The sequence below is a fragment of the Setaria italica genome, chromosome V (genome assembly GCF_000263155.2).
Source record: "Setaria italica strain Yugu1 chromosome V, Setaria_italica_v2.0, whole genome shotgun sequence".
NCBI lineage: Eukaryota > Viridiplantae > Streptophyta > Magnoliopsida > Poales > Poaceae > Setaria > Setaria italica.
The window spans coordinates 28251070-28268830 of NC_028454.1; the positions used below are offsets into that span (position 1 = coordinate 28251070).

The following is a 17761-nucleotide window of genomic DNA, read 5'->3' on the forward strand; positions in this document are numbered from 1 at the left end:
TTATCTCAGAATATATCTGTTCCTTTGTTCCCAGAAGGTAACCAACACAATTTCTTGCTGTAATATGGTGTTGACGTGGATTGGAAGCGTCTTGCGGTGATTTTAATGTTTGCTCCGTGCGCCTGAAAATTCCTCCGTGCGCGCGGGGGCCGGCGGCGTGAGCTCCTGGCGGCGGCACTGGTGATCGCGAGGGGGAGGTGCGTGAGGAGCACGTGAGCAGCCCAACTAATAGGTCCAATTACAGTGATGTTAGTTGTTTGAAATATTAGAGATTAGTTATTAGTGATCTGCTGTGAGCTGATATGTTTTTGGGAGAAACAATTTTAGAAGAACTTTTTAAGAAACTCTTTGTGTTGCTCTAAGCCACACAACTTTAAAACTCGTTAGGCTCATCTATCATAACCATTGCAGCCTATCAATCTTCATTTCCTTACACTTGATTCAACAACATATAAATTCTATGTCAACTTTTCGAATAGGCAAACTTAACATTGTACGGAGGAGATCAGATATTTATTTTTGACTTGCTCCCCCACCTCACCAAGATTTTTCCACATGTCAGACACGCTTCAATATTTTCTTATAACTGATTGATGGGGGCTCTCATGTGGCTTGTGGAAGCAGTTAATCCACGCAACTTTGAAACCCGTTAGGCTCATCTATCACAACTATTGCGGCCTATCAATGTACTTCCACGAATATTATTTAACATTTCCTTACACTTGATTCAACAACACATAAGTTCTGTGTCAACTTTTCGAATAGGCAAACTTAATATTGCATGGAGATCAGATATTTATTTTTGACTTGCTCCCTCACCTTACCAAGATTTTTCCACATGTCATACACGCTTCAACATTTTCTTATAACTGATTCAACAATCTGCAAACCTGATACAACATTTTGAATAGGCTAATTCAAGATGTCATGAGGGTCAGATATTTATTTGTAGTTAGCTTGGGAGATGAGGTATTTATGTATGGTTGGATTACCCCACCTTATCTTAGCTATACATATACTATAGCACGGATCTCAAACACCAAGCCATGTAACAAAAAAACTTGTGGAACTTATATAGGTTCAAAAAAAAATTATATTTTTTATTTTACAAATTTGCAAAAATAAATAGGCGATCCAAAAAATTGCAGAAATGAACCCTCGCCGTTGGATCAAACGGCGGTAGCGTGTTCAAATGGCGGTTGGAGCGGTGGACCTAGCTACCCCCATTTGAAATATCGGTAGCCGGTTACCGCCGATTGAAAGGGTGGTAGCCTACCGCCCTTTCAATCGGCGGTAGCTAGGCACTCCCCTTCAACCGCCGGTTGCGTTGTGTGGATCCAGATATAGCTGGTTCAAACAGCTATAACTTGGTTTTTTTATGTTCTTGTGCAATTTTTTCTCTGAGTTAAAAAAATATCAAGTTACATTGGAAGTACTAAATAGTCGGATATATCACTATTGGTTGCAATATGAAACTTCCTAATTTGAGAGAGGTAGAGCGCTTCGAGGAAATAATTGAAAATGAATTAACTCCCAGCCATTAGATACATAGCTGTTTCCAGCAAAATTACAACAGATAGAAACAAAATTCGTGCACAACATACGAACACCAACAACTCTAGAGTGAACAATTAATTATAGATTGCAGTGGCATGTGCGGCACGAATGCTATCCTAAACATGTGCCATTGCTAAACCTAACATGCATTAGGTAATTGAAATAGTCGGGGATAAAGCCATCTCTACTTTCTAGTAGAACTAGCTTTGCGAGAGCTGGGAGGGCCTAGCCTCATAGTAGCCAGCACCCCCAGAGAAGGTGGAGACGGGGGGCGATCCTTGTTGTGGTGGTAGGGGCACTTGCACCATGGATCATTACAAATCAAGTCACCTGCGATGTTAACCGCCCAAGGATTTGCATCAACTTCAGATTGAAGATCCTCGACTTGCACTTAAGGTAGTAGATGTACTCTTGGGTTGGCTCAGGAAGTGGAGGATCGATCCACTTCGCATAGTGACAGTTTTCTTCATCGAGATAAGACTGAACATGATGTTAATCTGTAGCACGAAAAGCTTAGGAAGAGTAAGGAAGTAATAACTTGACTCACCAAGAAATACGGGCATCGAAAGAAATGCCGGCTTCATCTGGACGACACAAGCCACGCCATGGTGACACATTGGTCACGCATCATGGCAGTCGTCATAAGGCATAATGGAGTTTAAAGGGGCGTAGTTAGCCCCATCATACAGAAGGAAGTCGTCGAGGGGTGCCTCATACTCCGTTGGGCCAAAAGAACCTGGCCAAGTGATGGTGGTAATAGGAGCATCCTGAAGCTATGGCGGATCCACTTCGGATTTGCATGATTAAACATGATTAAGCCGCCTGATATGCGACACTCATGCCTTAACCAAGTAAACACGAAGCGTCGTCGGATTTCATCCGATTTAACCACTTGAACAGGACCGAATAGCAAACCCACATGAAGGTGAGCGGTTTCAGAGAATACAACAAGTCCACTGAGTTAACAAATTAACCATTTGGTTTGGCCATAAAACAACATCAGAGTTTACAAGGTTCAGAAGAAAAAAGACAGAAGGTAAAACAACTAGCGGAAGCTAACTCGTCGGGGTCGGACATCCCTGGTGAGGCCAACCGGGACGTCAGCGATCCCTCTCCTCGCCGTCCGAGGAGGGATCCCACTCAACCGTCCAACCCGGAGGGAGTTGGGGCGGCCAAGTGCCAACAGAGGAGGGCTTAGAGGCAGCAACTTCACCTGAAAAAGAAGAGCCACAACAAGGCTGAGCTACTAAGCTCAACAAGACTTAACCGACAGGGAGTACGCTACTCCACTACTTCTAGACATGCAAGGCCTTTTGGCTGGGGGGGGGGGTTGTTTGCCAAAAGCGCTAGGTGTATCCCTACTTTCAAGTTTTAGCTCTGGTTCTGAGTTCATTATCCGGTCTAAGTTTGCAACCTATTCTAAGCAACCATAGAACCAACCAAAAGGTATATATATCATCATCAAGATCATGTCATCATCAGATTCCTTTATTACTCAGGGTGACATAGCGATCAAGCAATCTCAAACTGTGAGAGGCAGACGAATTGATTCGAGTTTCTTAACCATGCATGGCGAATCTAATCTCACGACATCCGCGCACCACAAGGGTCGCTTCCTGTGTCGGCCGTCCCCATCAATTCCCAGGCGCGTGTCAGGTCCAAACTTCCCTTGGCATGCAATGCTCCACAGTCCCTGTCTCTACCGTACTGTGACCGCACTTGCACCCACATGATGCACCATGGGAACCTCGTTCCAGGGACAGCAGGGGTATAAGCCACGCCCTAGTTCAATCAGGTACTAGGCTTCCCCATCCCATACTAGGTATGAGATTAGTACTTTCAAACACTTGATCACGAACACCACCACTGTCGGGCCTTAGCAAGTTTCATAGACAGACAGGGCGATCAGCCGACCACCAAAAAGTTACCCAACACCTTGCCCCGTCCATCGTCCTTATAGTTGCAACAGAAGAGGAAATAACCAACTCCTACAACTCGCGAGTGACAGGGAATCACTCGGCTTTTACCGTTTCCTAGTTGAGCAAGGCATCTACTCGGTCCAACAGCTAGTGTTCAGATCAAGGGAGCTAAGTTATGCATCTATGGTTCCAAACAACTCCTATACGTAAATGCAAAAGCATGTTAAAGAAGGCATGTGCAAGTTTGGTAAAACACAGGGGATTCATGCATCCGGGGCCTGCCTTCGAACAGGGAGGAGGGAAGCTGCTCTTCTGCTTGGGCGACTTCGGCTTCTGGAGGCAGGAGCTCGGCTACACCTTCGTCTTCTGGCGCCGGATGCAGCTCGTAGAAGCCGTCGGCGAGACGCAGCTCTACACGAATGCAATGCATTGGTTAGCATTTGGACGGTTATTTCAATAGCAACACTTGCAAGTTTGAGCCCAGAAACTTGCGGCAAGTTACAGGAGGGTGGGGGTTCGCTTGAGTTGGTGGAGATCAAGATATAAGGGTCGGATGGGAAGGAACTTATGATCTGACCCTTAATCTAGAGGAATAGATGTGCTAGGGGTCCTCAGACTTAATGCTGAAAAGTCCCCAAGTTTTACACATACACCCTCGGTTCAAGGAAAAAGATACAGCTGATCCCTCGGGCGAGGCGGAGAAAGGTCGACGGAACAGACAGGGTCAGGCGAGACGGAACCGGGGTCGGGCGGATAGGAGGGGTCGGACGAGGCGAACAAAGGGTCGGTAGCTCACCTTCGTCTTACAGATGAGGCTTGAGGTCGGGAAAGAACAGGCTTGGGCGGAAAGACTAAGGTTTAGGACAGCGGCGAGGATGTCCGGTGGTACTCCGGCGGCGGCGGTGCTTCTTGTGGACCACAAGCAAGCTCTTGTGCAGCACGGGGAGCAGTGGCTGGTGGATTGGGGAAGGTGGTGTTTGAGCGGAGAGGAGAGTTCCTCAGACTTAGGCGGTGGCGCCGTGAGCACGAACAGGGAGCAAGCGGGAGGGCAGCGATGGCGAAGGGAAACTCCGACGGGGCTTCGACATTCCCTTTTATAGCTGCGCGGAAGAGAGAACGGGAGGGAGAGCGCGGCACGAAGGCCGGGGAAGAAGCGATGGAGTGCGCTGACGGGGCGGCGATTGAGCGACGAGGGCGGTGGAGCAGGACTTCGGGGATGACACCGGCGGTCATTGGGCACCGATGACAGGGCGGCGCAGGCACGGGTTTGCCAGTGGTTGAGATTTGGCGGAGGCGGGCGTTGTTGCGCGGTGGATCTGATGGAAGTGACTGGGAAAATGGCGCTAGAAACGAGGGCGCACAGGTGAGAAGACAGGCGGTTGTGGTCGTGTGGGCAAGCGCGGAGCAACAGATTGTCGGGGCGGAGCTCTGACAGGACGGGGAAAGGGGTTGTCGCTGCCGTGGTCTGGGTTGGCGGAGAAGGAATCGTCGCGTAGCGAGGACCGGGGCAGCACGACTGTGGAGGGGCGACGGAAAAGACGGGCGGCATTGGGCTCTACAGCCAGGATCTAGCGATGTGATGATGGGCGCGGGCGGCGAGGTGCTGCAGAAAGGGTAGCAGAGGAGCTTCCGCTGCGATTGTGGAAGGGGGCGCGAGAATCCATCCGGTCGTGGCCGGTGACGAGGCGGAGCGGCGGGCGTCGGAGGAGTTGAGCCACGCGGCTAGGGAACTCTGAAGCGGGCATGCAACTCGAGTGCGCCTGTCGCGGGAGATCTGGGAGAAAGATCTTGTGGGTCCACCGGTCAGTCTCGGTGGTCCACGGCTCAGATTGAAGGGAGGTGTTGTGGGAGAACTTAGAAAGATCCAGCGGTGGGTTGGGGGTCGGCGGGGTCGGAGCTGGGGGAAAATGGCGAGGGGTCGGATCACAGGGGGTCGGGACCGAGCTGGAGGTTGAGCACTTAGACTTGGTAAACTGAGACAGGGGATCAGGGACTAGGATTAAGATTAACGCGAAGGATTTTAACCGAGGTCGTTACAGAAGCGTCCCCACAAAAGTAGAGACTAAATGTGATGCAAATATCAGTCCCAAGAGGCTGATAACCCATTTATTCGACAGATAATTCAGTTACCGTACAACTCCCGAGGGAGTGGGCGTGAAAGTCACGTAGCGATAAGAAGTAAATAAATAACCACGGCTAACCAAGCGACTGCCAAAAGATAGCACACGGGACTACACGGCAGCAGAAACATCTTGGAAAGGCCAACACCACAGGCAGCGTTGGGTGCGGACACAACCTCCTACTCAAACTCCTCGGCGATGAAGTCCAGGTCTTCCTCTGTAGCAACGAAGCAAGGGTGAGCACAAACATACTCAACAAGTCCAACCCCATCCACGGAGGGGGATATAAACAATTGTATGCACAGGATATAACAAGGATAGGCTAGGGTTCATTTGCAATAAAGCTAGATTTTCAACACATGCACGGGCTTGTTTTTAAAAGAGTTTTTGTAGAGCTTTTCTTTAGTGACTGAAACGTTCAGTGGGGTTGATCCTACACAAAGGATCCAAATTTTATTGCTATCGGACTCCCCGTCCGCCATAGCTCACGGCACAACTGTCGGACATTTCCAAAATCCAACACACACACACACACACACACACACACACACACACCTGTAATCATCCATTCCCAAGTGCTAGTTATGTGACCAAGCCATAACTCGTCCAATGCCATGGACACGGCTACCCGGATAGGTTTTTAACTGTGCAGAGGTTGTACACTTTTTCCACAAGTAGGGTACCGCAGCACGATCACCTTAGTGCCGGTGCGGATCCTAACAAAGCTATTACCCACCTTAGCTAAGACGGACTAGTCCACATGGAAGCACCCAAGGGGTTAACAATTCATCCATGAGACCGTAACCGGGACCTAAGTCACCAAGACCTTACTCCTTTTCCATGGGCTCCCGTTGCTCACCAGCACACCTGAAGACTAACAGTTCAGCTAGTGGGATTTATGCTAAGCCGTTGCCCATACAACGGTCGAGTGGTTGCACGATGGTTGAATTAGGCAAGATGACACATCAACTCGGTCCTTAACCATGACAAGATGGATATCTCCCAACTTTGCTCAACCACTAAGGTACGAGCACCACATCCTAGCATTTCACACAAGAAACACCCATCCATCTCATCTACACATTCCTTGCCTTTGAACCCGGAAACCCATTTTCCCATTTGAACACACACACGCATTCATTCTCCAAACAAACCATTGTAATAATGATTGAAGTTGTGTAACAAATTCCTAAGCATTCTAGCAGTAGTTATCATCTAAACAAAGCAAGTCATATTTAGAGATAAACATAGGGCATCAAGGAATGATTGTAACAATCAAGGGGTGGCTATCCAACCATGTCTTGCAATAAATCAATATGCATTTTATAAAACAGGCCGATAGGTTGTGTTTGCAAAACTAGGTACTAAGTATGCATCAAAGGGTGAGATTGGACTTGCCGTCTTCAAAGCCTTCCAGGAGTTCCGGCTCGTGCTGCTGGTCCTCGGGCTCGGGCTCGCGGTCAAACTCCTCCTCGGGCTCCTCCTCGGGTACTCCGCGATCTACGGCACACACAAATAGGCACACAAATAAATAAAAGAAAATCGATTTTTACCCGTTGAGCTCCGAACAGAAAACACGAATGGAAAATAGGTAGAAAGAGTATTTTTCGGAAATTTGGATATGGATCGGCGGAAGTATACCGGAGGATGCCGTGGTCGAATTTGGGATTAATTGGAGGAAGTTTGGCGTATGAAATGATGAGTTAAACATGGATTAGTGCTTAAAAAGGAGGTTTAGGACTGATTTGCGGGGAACCAGGGACCTATCTGTAATTATTTCTGGAGGTGGAGGGGCTTATGTGCGAAGAGGGTTATGAGGGTGGTGGAAGGACTGATTTGTAAATAGGAAGAAAGAGGGGGTCGGATCGAAAATCTGGGGCATTCTTATCTTCTTCTCCAGGAACTTGGAGAGGGAGAGAGAGATAGAGGGTGGCCGGCGGCGAGCCGAGGGCCCGGGACGGCAGAGGAAGGGGAGGGGGCTCCATTTTGCCCCTTACCTTGGGAGGTTGGAGATGGGAAGGGGCGGCCGGTGGTGGCTCGGGTGGCGGCGGCGCACGGCGGCGGCGGTGCTTGGCGAGGGAGGGGTGGTGTTGGTGGATGGAGGATGGGGAGAGCCGGGGCGTTGAGGCCTTTTATAGGCCGGCGAGGGGGGACGGCCGGGGTGAGATGGGGCCGGCGGTGGCCGTGGGTGCCGGCGGTGGGGGACGGGGCCGGCAGGGTGCGGCGGGCGACACGGCACCGGTGGCGTGCGGCGGCGCGGAGCGGAGCGCGAGGCGGGGCTGGGCCAGCGGCGGCGTAGGGGCCTGGCACGGCCGGCCGCCAGGAGGACGTGCGCGCAGCGGCCCGAGAGGAGGGGCCAGCTGGGGTCCGACCGGAGGAGTGGCGCCAGGAACCAGGAAGAAGAAAGGAAGAGGAGAGAGAAGGAGGAAGGAGGAAGAAGAAAGAAGAAGAAGGGAAGGAGAAAATGAAAAAGAAAAAGGGAGGGGGAAAAGAGAAAAGAAATAGGGGAGACCGGCGGCGATTGCGGCACGCGGTCGGAGCACGCGCGCGGCGGTCTGACGACGGCACGCGGCGACAGTTACGGGCACGAATAAAATGATGGTTGTCGGCTTGGGTGCCAGGACGGCGAAATCGCCGGGAAGGTTTTAGAATTCCGGGAGCTCAGCGGTAAAAAGATTTTGAAAATGATTTTTAACGGGTGATTTAGGTTGGTGATTTTGCGGATGTTACACATCCCCTCCTCTTCCCCTCCTCCCACGACCTCTTCCTCTTGCGGATGTCATTGTTCTTGCTCCTGCTTAGTGGTGTAGAAGGATACGGGAGAGGGAGGTCCAATATAAGGAATGTTGAGATGGAGATGCACTGTACCCCCATGTGCTCAGTACCCCGTCATGATCAATCATCTTGAAAAAGGCTAGATGTAGGCTTTGCAGCTGCAGGGACGTACGGCTCAGTGTTGAGTCCCATCTGCCTGAGAAGGCTCACGTTTAGGGTCCTTGCAGTCTATAGTGTAGGCTTTTCCAGTGACGTTTCACATCAACAATGGTTTAGCACTATTTGAGTACTGTATTGGCAGCAGAGTAGTATAATGGGAGTAGTGTGGAATCTGAGGTACTCGAAGCATGGAGATTAAATGTTATCACAGTACAAACAATAGTACAATGGCATCTGAGACGCCCAACATGACAAACCTAAAGAGCACCTTCCCTAGGAACCAGGAACTAATGTTCTACTGGGTGAACCGGGGAAGTTTCTCCTTCCTCGTGGTTTTGAAGGAACATTCTACCTCCTGCTTCTTCATCTTCTTCTATCGCTCTTCTTCCTGGAGGAGTTACGGCTGACGAGCTTTAAATTCTTCCTCCTGCCATTTTAGTGCTGCCTCTCAAGCACCTAACTGGTCGCGCCGCCTCTGTAGTTCATCCTCCTTGCCCTTCAAACGGATTTGTTATTGGTGGATGCGTCACTCTTGCTCGAGCCGAGCAGCACGTGCCGCGTCTCGAGCTGCTTCAAGCCTTCCATAGTATTGGGCTTTGGTCTGTAGCACCACTGGGATTACAGCACCTCCCCTAAAGGTCTAGTGTTGATCCATTCCATAAATGTGCATGCCTGCATGTTCATTCCTAATTAGTTCAAGGTACTGGTACGTAGAAAACATTTTTGAAATGTTTATGAGCGGACTGACCTTGAAATCATCGTCAATGTCGGGACACTTGAAGTACCTACACCCCTTCTTACCCCTAGATACTTGATCCTCCCATACTTGCAACCACACACGGAAGCCGCTGTGGCGTTTGGGGCGATTATTCCATGGTGAAATCCCATTTTGCTCATCCCACCACGACAACATTTCCTAGAGGGAGACGCAACCTCACTACAAACGTTGGATTCGGGTTGGAAAGTGTTAGTAGTGCATTTGAACGTTGCTTGAACATCTCATATATAGAACGCTACTGACATGGTCCATGGACCATGTCCATAATGGCAAAAGGAAAAGGACATGCATGGACATCATAGTCTGCACCGGCCTACCTATCAAAGTCTATGCACCGGCCTACATAATGTAGTCTGCAAAGGAGCACACATCATAGTCTACAACATTGTACACATCATAATCTGCACTGGCCTACAAAAGATAAAGGAGGCCATATGGCCTAAATGCGTCATCGCTTGTGACGCACAGCACCATGACCACGTCTCGCGGCCCGCTGCGCTGCTCTGGCCTGCAACCGGTTGTACGTAAAGGGCTCCGGAGGGGCAACCTCGTGAGTCGGACATCCTGGTGCGTCTGCAGCTAGTGTTGCGAACTCCTAGGTGTAGCCTTGTGTCGGAGGCACTGGCGCGTCACCCAACTGCGAAGAACCTATCTCCTCGGCGTCATAGCTGAAAAAGGAGCCCACCCATGCCGAACTCGTCCTCTATCCTCTACGGACTCCTCATCGGTCCCTCCGCGGCCTGTGTACACTGTTATCGAACCAAGAAGTGTTATTGTCAATTTCATTCCATATTTGTAATGGAATAGAATGTGGGGCCGTTCGGTTGTGCTGGCTGTTGCTGTTAAGCAGCACAGCTGATCAGCCGGCCATGCAGCTGCTACAGCAGCGCATAAGCTAGGCAGTGGCGCATCAGCTAGGCAGCAGCGGCTGCAGGCAGCTACTTTTGTACCCAGCGATCAAGTCAAGTTTTGGAAACAAGGCCGGGAGCCAGAAACTCTGATCCTGTGAAGAACTGAACAAGTGACGCACCAATAAAATTTTTTCTTATATTTGTCTTTCAGTTTTTTCCCTTCAGTCCAAGTCCAATTTTGTATTTTGATCTTGAATACGAACACTGCCGTGAAGAACGTCGAAGCACATTATACAACCTCCGTGAAAGCACCACATTCTCATGATTAGCAAGTACATTCTCGCAAACAAAAAACAAGTGTATCAGAAAACAGAGTCATGCATAACAACACAACCACTATGTTTCATGTTCCCACTGCAGGATGATAATGATATATTGATAAAAGTGTCGAGTAACAAATTGCGAACTCTTTTAGGTCCCAATAACTTTCAACCTTCAAAGAGGTTTCAACCACAACACTAGAAATGAGTTCAATAACCCTATCATGTCTATTTACACACATGTATGGGGCCCTGAATCATATCATAGTATCAATCCGTGAGCAGGTTCCGGCTTTTTAGGAGCATCGGCGGGTGGAGACACCTTGCTGGGCTCCTCATTGATAACAGCAGGGACAGTCGCCACAGTGGAGATGGGGATATCTTCAGGGGTTTCAGACACATGTATCTTTGCAAATTCACCATCCACTTCCCTATGTGTTGTTGGGCCTTCTGGGATGTCTGGTTGTGCTGCAGACCCACCCTCAACATTCTTGTGCTCCTGCTCAGCTGCTATTTTCTCCTTAGCCTTTGCACCAACATCGTTGGCTGCACTGGTCACCTTGCTGAAGGCACCAGTTACCCATGCTGCCCCGGTGAGGACATATCTGTTCTTCATGATGGCGGATCCAACAGTCGAGACGCTCTGTTCAGCAGCTGCCAGTGCTGACTTTGTCTTCTCAGAGACTTGGTACTTCTGATCCATTTCCTTCACTTTATCATTGACAGCTGAAGTACCAACACTGATCTTCTCACTTAGACCAAATCTCTTGTCGAAGGAAGATGCTCTAGCAGTAGCAGTTGATGTAAGCTGATGCTTCTCATCTAGAGCTTTTGCTTTGTCCAGTGCATCCCTACCAAGGATAAATCCTTTCGCCAGCATGGTCCCAACAATGTCCTCGGCCTTTTGGAGGGCAGAAGGTTTTGTGTCTTTGGGCTGGGGGTGAAAAGCAATGTTATGAACCTGCACAACAACTATATCATGCACGTGCAGTAAATAGTATGGCTCCAGTTATACCTCTAGATCAGCTAAAACATAAGCTGCTAGCTCATAATCAGTGGCAGGCGTGACAATGACAGCCATGTCAACTATCGTGGCCCCCTGCAACAGCAATAAAAGTTCACATTAGAATATGCTACAATTTAAGTGGTATATATTTGTAAACTATTTTTTCATTGCCATCCCAAGACATCTTGGTTTTCAAGCTAGAGCTAGAGGTCACGGTACAAACAATGTTGCAAAGTCAGTTGGAACTGGATTATATAAAAGGCAAAATTGAATGAGCAAACAAAGGTCACTTTAAACAATCATTGAAAGAGCAAGTACAAATATTTTTTGATTGGGGCTTCAGAATATAATTGCAACAAATTACAGTACATAACCACATTGATAATATTCAGATGACTAACCTATTAAAATAAGATCACAAATGCATACCATATTTCATGATAATGTCACCAGTGAATCATTAATTCATCTAAAAGACACATTTTTTTCAGCTCCTTCAGAAAAAAGAAATACCGTAACAAGTATTGTCGTCTCAGCTCCTTGATTGTCTTTAAAAGTAATGTAGGCAACTTGAGACAGCTCATCGCCACTGCATAGCACTAAATGGTTAGTACAACTCATAGCACAGCATGAAAATAGGCATCATGGACATGGTACTAACCTCTGCATTTCAACATGCACAATGTCACCAGAAAAAGAAAAGAATTCCTTTATATCACGCTGTACTGCTTTCAGGGACACATTGCTAACCTTGACAGTACTAAACATGCTTGACTAAAAATAGTAAATGGCAGAACAGGAACATCTAGTCAGTGGACAGTGGTATTGTGTATGTAATATCTCCATAACAAACAAATGAATATTGGACCACAGCAAACACTTCTTCAGTATTTAGAACGAGGAAAGAAAATAAAATGTCGAAATCAGTTAGACATTAGCACAGATACAAGTTTTCGCAGCACGGCGTGCTTCAGGGCAGCGGCAGATCTCGAGCTCGCTATTCACTACAGCGAGTGACAGTGACATTCCATACAGATGTGAAACAAGCTTGCTATAAACCACAGGGAGTTACCTTTGCTGCATTCTTGAGACACCCCTTAAAATGCACGGAGCAAATGTAATGAAAGCTACATCTCCCCCCCCCCCCACCCCCCAACAAACACACACAAAAAAAAGTAATTCCTAGAGCATAAGCAAGCAGACAAACAGAGAAATAGGCCCAAGATATTGACTAAATATATGATACAAGCATAACCAAACATATGCAGACAGTGATATGAACCAAATCACCAAAAGCGCTATCCATAACTCTCAAACACCTCATTTTAGTTTCCATGACCTGGGCACCCTGATAACAGTCTAGTCTAGCACAAAATAAATGACATGCATATTGAACTCAAGAGTACACAGGGCATACAATTAGAACATTTCAGCACTACAATAGTTGATCAGTGCTTTCTCAAGTCACAACAACATCACAACAACAACAAATTAGAAAGAAATTGATAGGTTATATTCATAACAACAAATTAGCAAATGGAGAAAATATCTCCGTCATGTCAACCCATAAAGTCCCGCTGCAATCCAATCACGAACTTTACTAATATCATCGTTGGCAGTAGCGGCAAACCAATCTGATGCAGGATCATTTTCATCACTTGTCCTACTAAGATAGGTCCCATGAGCAAACATGTCAGCACCATCCAATCCCGGTTCGTTGTTGTCCAATGCAAAATTGTGTAGCGCAAAGCATGCAACAATAATCTTTGATTGCTTCTCCATATTATATAACGGTATACCTCTTAGAATCTGCCACTTATTCTTTAACACTCCAAAAGATCGTTCCACAACATTCCGAAGGCACGAATGATGGTAGTTAAAAATTTCATTCAAATTCTCAGGACCTTTAGCATTAAACTCCGATAAATGGTACCTGCCCTTGCGATATGGCGCCATATAACCCTCACGCAGTGGGTAACCAGAATCCACCAAATAGTACTTTCCTACATATCAACATTGTTATACAAATAGCAATTTAGATTGGCACTCCCATATGTTGCATACTATAAAACTTACAAACAACATAAGATCACCTTGGGGTGGATGAGGGAAATGCTCAGCTTGGTTTAAAGCCTCCCTCAAAACAGCAGTGTCATGCACAGCACCCTTCTTCCCCGTAGCGACAAATGTGAACCTCATGCCCATGTCACAAACAGCTAAGACATTCTAGCTGGTGAACCCCTTTCTATTGATAAAATCATCATGTGCGTGCTCAGGGACTGACACCGGAATGTGGGTTCCATCTATAGCTCCTATGCACCCATCAAAATATGGTGAGAATTGATGCAGCTTAGGATGCACGTACCTAAACAGTGGATCCATTGGCCTAATAATAGTACGTGCAAAAGAGACCACGGCATCTAACACTTCACCGAACTTCCGACTCACGGTGTCCAGTGACCTACGAAATCTATCCGACATTTGTCTCTGGCATTGTCTTGTGCCACATGCCCATAGGAACATCCCTAATGCCTCAACTGAATCACATTGTCGTGTGGATTTTAGCCCATGGTTGGACACTAAGATTGAATGCAACAACTGGAATGCAGATGGATGGAGATGGAAATTTTTGTAGCACTTCTTACTGTCAGCAAGGTTAATAGCAACCCATTGACGCCCAGTCAACTCCTGCAAGTGCAACGGACCATCTTGCACGCCACATGCACTTGAGGTAGACGATGCATACGCAGCTAACACACCAATGGTTGCACCCATGTCCCACCATGTAGACCACTCATCGTTCAACCTTGCTGGTGAGGTGCTGGTGTTGCTCGAATTTTCAGAGCTTGACTTTCCTTTCATTTTCAGACCATAACAGTGATCAGTGGTCCCAGCTTCTGTAATCAGCGATCTGGAAAAAATCTGATTCTTTGTTAAGCCTAGATATGCTAGTTTCAAGACGACATATAAAAAGCATGCCATGTTTTCTTATCTAAGAATCTCTAAAACAAAATAATAGCATATTCAGTACCCATCTTGTAACATGTTGTGCCCCTTTTCTTTTCTTTCAAAAATCCTAAGTACTTAAATATGGAAATATGGAAATATGATTTCATTGCATACCTTTACGATTGACCTTCACTTGTTGATAGCCACCTCATTCATCGTGAAGACCTTCAGGCTGTAAGGTTGTAAACAATAATTTCCAAAATGTTAAAAACAACAGTAGCAGCATCATACTCAAGTGGAACGACACAAATTTATATGGATTAGTAGCATGAATAATCAAGGTCTAACACAACATAATTCACATTACAAACATGATGGCACACCATGCCATAGTCACAGTACAAATACACACATTCCTAGGTAGATGCAAATACATTGTAATCATGGACCGGTATTACTTCCTCTTGACATTATCCCAAGTCCATCAGAGCCATGCAATCCGGTTCTCTGAAGCGGTAATGCTCCTATAAGATGCACGTCGGGCTGGTGATCTAAATAGCTCAGTAGCTATGAAGTACAACTCAGACCCATTCGGTACACCATCTTGTTCGACAAGGTGCAGCATTTCTGTAACCTCCTCTTCCTCACGGCTGATTAGATTTCTTTCAGTCATAGTCCTTTGAATCATGCTCTCAGATATACGCTCGACATAGTACTCCATGCTCTTAGTTCTCTTGGGTAGTGGGCTATCAACAACATGCTCCTTTCCGGACCTCTGCGACACACGACCCACACTAGACCGTCCAACAGTGTCCTCCAACCAGTCAACATTTTCATCCGCCATTGGGTCAGGGGTGTCTTCACTTCCACAGCTTGGTGTTCTATCTCCAATTCCACCAACACACAACATTGGACCGCCTTCAGTGTCCGTTGTCCCGAAAAGAGTGGTTAACTCATCATAGAATGGAAACGCCTTGCCACGGAAATGTTTGTTTGCCTCGTTCTCCTAGAAGTCATAAATAGGAAATATGTAAGCATGAGGGCAATCCGAGGTCAAAGCCGAAGGTAAATGATAGAAAGCCATAATTATTAGGACGAAAAGTAGGTATCTCAATTCGGGCTGCCCACCATTCCTCATCGCAATCAATGGTGCGGGTACTGTTGTTCCACCCGGTACCACTCTTGTCCTTTAGTTTCCTCCAATCCTTGTATTGCCTCTTAAAGGCATTAAATTTGTTCTGAAGCTGTTTGCAGGAATATTTCCTGCCCGTCTGTTGTTTGAAATTTGTATACAGGTTGTGCCAACCTACCTTGGTTAGGCCCCTTTTGTTGTAGTTGAGCTTGTTCTTCTCATCAATGCAAAGGTCTAGGAATATTTTTTAGTGTTATCATCCCAGTTGGCACGACCTGCATCCATCTGTGTGCTACTTTGAATTATATGCCTTCCTAAGTAGAAGGTGCTACTTTGAATTATATGCCTTCCTAAGTACAAAGTTTGTATGCCACACACGCAGTAGCAATGACAACATGCAAGATACGAATCAACATTTATCACAAAGGGAACAAAAAAGATGGAACTGATGCTTGCCTCGTTGTGCTTACGTCTTGCAGGAGTTGTACGCAGCAGGTACCGAGGGGCTTCATGTGGAGACCATGACGATGTAGAGGAGTTTGCCAGTGCTGCTGCCTGTGGAAGTTTCTTTTTTTGGCACACAAGGAATGCTCTCCTTAGCTAGAGTCGTATTTACTACTGTAAAAAGAATATATAAAGTGAGAAAAATTTAAAAGCCAGCCTAAACATTGTCATATTTTAATGCAGGAAGTAAATAGTAATGAGCAAAAAAAAAGAAGAATAATATTTACTGTCAAAAGGGAGGAGAGAATTTACAGTCACCTAATTTTTGCAGGCACATCCCAATTCCCACCCACTGAATGTTACTGAGTGGATTCAGTGGTTTCTATCACTAAAACTAGCCACTAACAAGATGAAAGCAGCAGCAGTGCAGATGCAAAATAGCAATGCCCATGGTGGTGATGGCCGCATTTGTGGCACTCCAGAGTAGCAGCAGTGCAGGTGCACCGTCCAGTTCAGTCAGATAGATGAGCGTCAGTTGATTTCCGAGGGCAAGGCAGATCAAGCAGGCAATGCAACATGCAGGCAGAGGTAGCCAACAATGCAGCCCTTTCAATTAGAGGTACTAGTCAGTGCAGCTGACAAAAGCACACCAGTAGTATGCAAGTTCAGAGGTGGTCACTTGAGTTTCAGATTTGGAACACTTTTGCCTCTTTCTAAAAATGAGCAGTAAGTAAAATTGGTGCAATGGATTGTTTGCCTGGCGTCTTACTGCCTATTCTAGCATAATTGACCTGAACGCCCCTAAGGTTGAGCATAGCTCATGTTTGTTCTGAATACAGGGAGTCAATAAGTCTTATATATTTTGTGTTTGCTAAATAAAAATTATATTACAATACTACCAAATGCATATAAATAGAAAGATAATAAATTAACCAAATGATAGATCGGTCTAGTCCGAAATATCTGTTGGAAACACGCCGGAGTAACTCTGAAACGTCTGTTGGAAACACGCTGGAGTAACGACTCCCAGGTCGCCGGCGAATCCCCTGGCCAAAGCACAGGGACACACACGCACACACGGGTAGACACTGAATTGGTGCTCGCTAACTTGGCCCTCTTCCTTGGCCTTTATGCCTTGTATTTATAGACTATTACAAGGAAAGTAATCAGGGCTTCAATCAGCCCGATGCACACAGCCACACAATTGCTAACTGTCTATTTGCAAGGGCTCTCATGGAACATTACATTTCTGTAGATGATCAACAACCATTACCATGAGTTACCATTACAACAATATGCTCCTGTCGTCCAACATACACAAGATGCACTTATAGTACAGAGCAAAATAATGGGAAGCCTTCACACTTCACACTAGTGTAGCTAACAAAATTGAAGGCACATGAGATCTTACTGCCTAATCTACCAAAATTGACTCAATTACGCACGATATAAGAGGTTACTGCCTAATGTAAGGCAAAAGAGATCTTACCCCCAGGTTCTCTGTTGAGATGCACAAAATCTAGCAGCATACAAATGTAGATCGAGAATGGAGAGGATTGGCGGAGCTGGGTGGGCCGGCGATGGTGGGATGGAGCGGCGGGGCGGAGGTCGGCGGGGGCGTGGCTGGCCGGCTCCGGGTGAGGGGCGGAGCTGGATGGGGCGCGGACGGTGGGACGGAGACGAGGGGCGGAGAGGAGGGGCCGTGACGGCGGGGCGGCGACGGCAGGGCGGAGCGGCGGGGCGGAGGCCGG

At 47.0% G+C, this 17761-nt stretch overlaps 2 protein-coding genes across 6 annotated transcripts; both read right to left on the minus strand.

The window, feature by feature from the left end:
- Positions 1-10556: 10556 nt before the first annotated feature.
- On the minus strand, positions 10557-12617 carry LOC101753533 (binding partner of ACD11 1). Its single transcript, XM_004969077.3, has 4 exons — positions 12147-12617; positions 11999-12074; positions 11495-11578; positions 10557-11413 (listed from the first exon to the last, which is right to left on the minus strand). The coding sequence occupies exons 1-4, from the start codon at positions 12251-12253 to the stop codon at positions 10742-10744; spliced, it is 939 nt and encodes a 312-aa protein (XP_004969134.1). The 5' UTR covers positions 12254-12617; the 3' UTR covers positions 10557-10741.
- A 274-nt stretch (positions 12618-12891) lies between these two features.
- Positions 12892-17755, minus strand: LOC101753955. 5 transcript variants are annotated; one of them, XR_002677829.1, is made up of 5 exons: positions 17500-17755; positions 16037-16184; positions 14609-14666; positions 13579-14396; positions 12892-13488 (listed from the first exon to the last, which is right to left on the minus strand). XR_002677829.1 is itself a non-coding variant. In XM_004969078.3 (3 exons), the coding sequence occupies exons 2-3, from the start codon at positions 16076-16078 to the stop codon at positions 14919-14921; spliced, it is 564 nt and encodes a 187-aa protein (XP_004969135.1). In that variant the 5' UTR covers positions 16079-16184; positions 17500-17753; the 3' UTR covers positions 14727-14918. The 5 variants fall into 5 exon arrangements, 2 of the variants coding, with proteins under 2 accessions (XP_004969135.1, XP_022682680.1); XR_002677828.1 differs by having other exon boundaries at positions 13579-14407; XR_001164208.2 differs by lacking the exons at positions 12892-13488; positions 13579-14396; positions 14609-14666 and adding exons at positions 14727-15440; positions 15745-15851.
- Between the last annotated feature and the right edge of the window lie 6 nt (positions 17756-17761).

Bases quoted from the DNA above. Each gene is read 5' to 3' on its own strand.
- LOC101753533 (XM_004969077.3), bottom strand. From the start codon at position 12,253: ATGTTTAGTACTGTCAAGGTTAGCAATGTGTCCCTGAAAGCAGTACAG. The intron at 12,075-12,146 runs GTTAGTACCATG...AGTGCTATGCAG, and splicing joins GTGCATGTTGAAATGCAGAG to TGGCGATGAGCTGTCTCAAG. The intron at 11,414-11,494 runs GTATAACTGGAG...TTTCACCCCCAG, and splicing joins ATGTTTTAGCTGATCTAGAG to CCCAAAGACACAAAACCTTC.
- LOC101753955 (XM_004969078.3), bottom strand. From the start codon at position 16,078: ATGAAGCCCCTCGGTACCTGCTGCGTACAACTCCTGCAAGAC. The intron at 15,441-16,036 runs GTAAGCACAACG...TATGACTTCTAG, and splicing joins GCGTACAACTCCTGCAAGAC to GAGAACGAGGCAAACAAACA.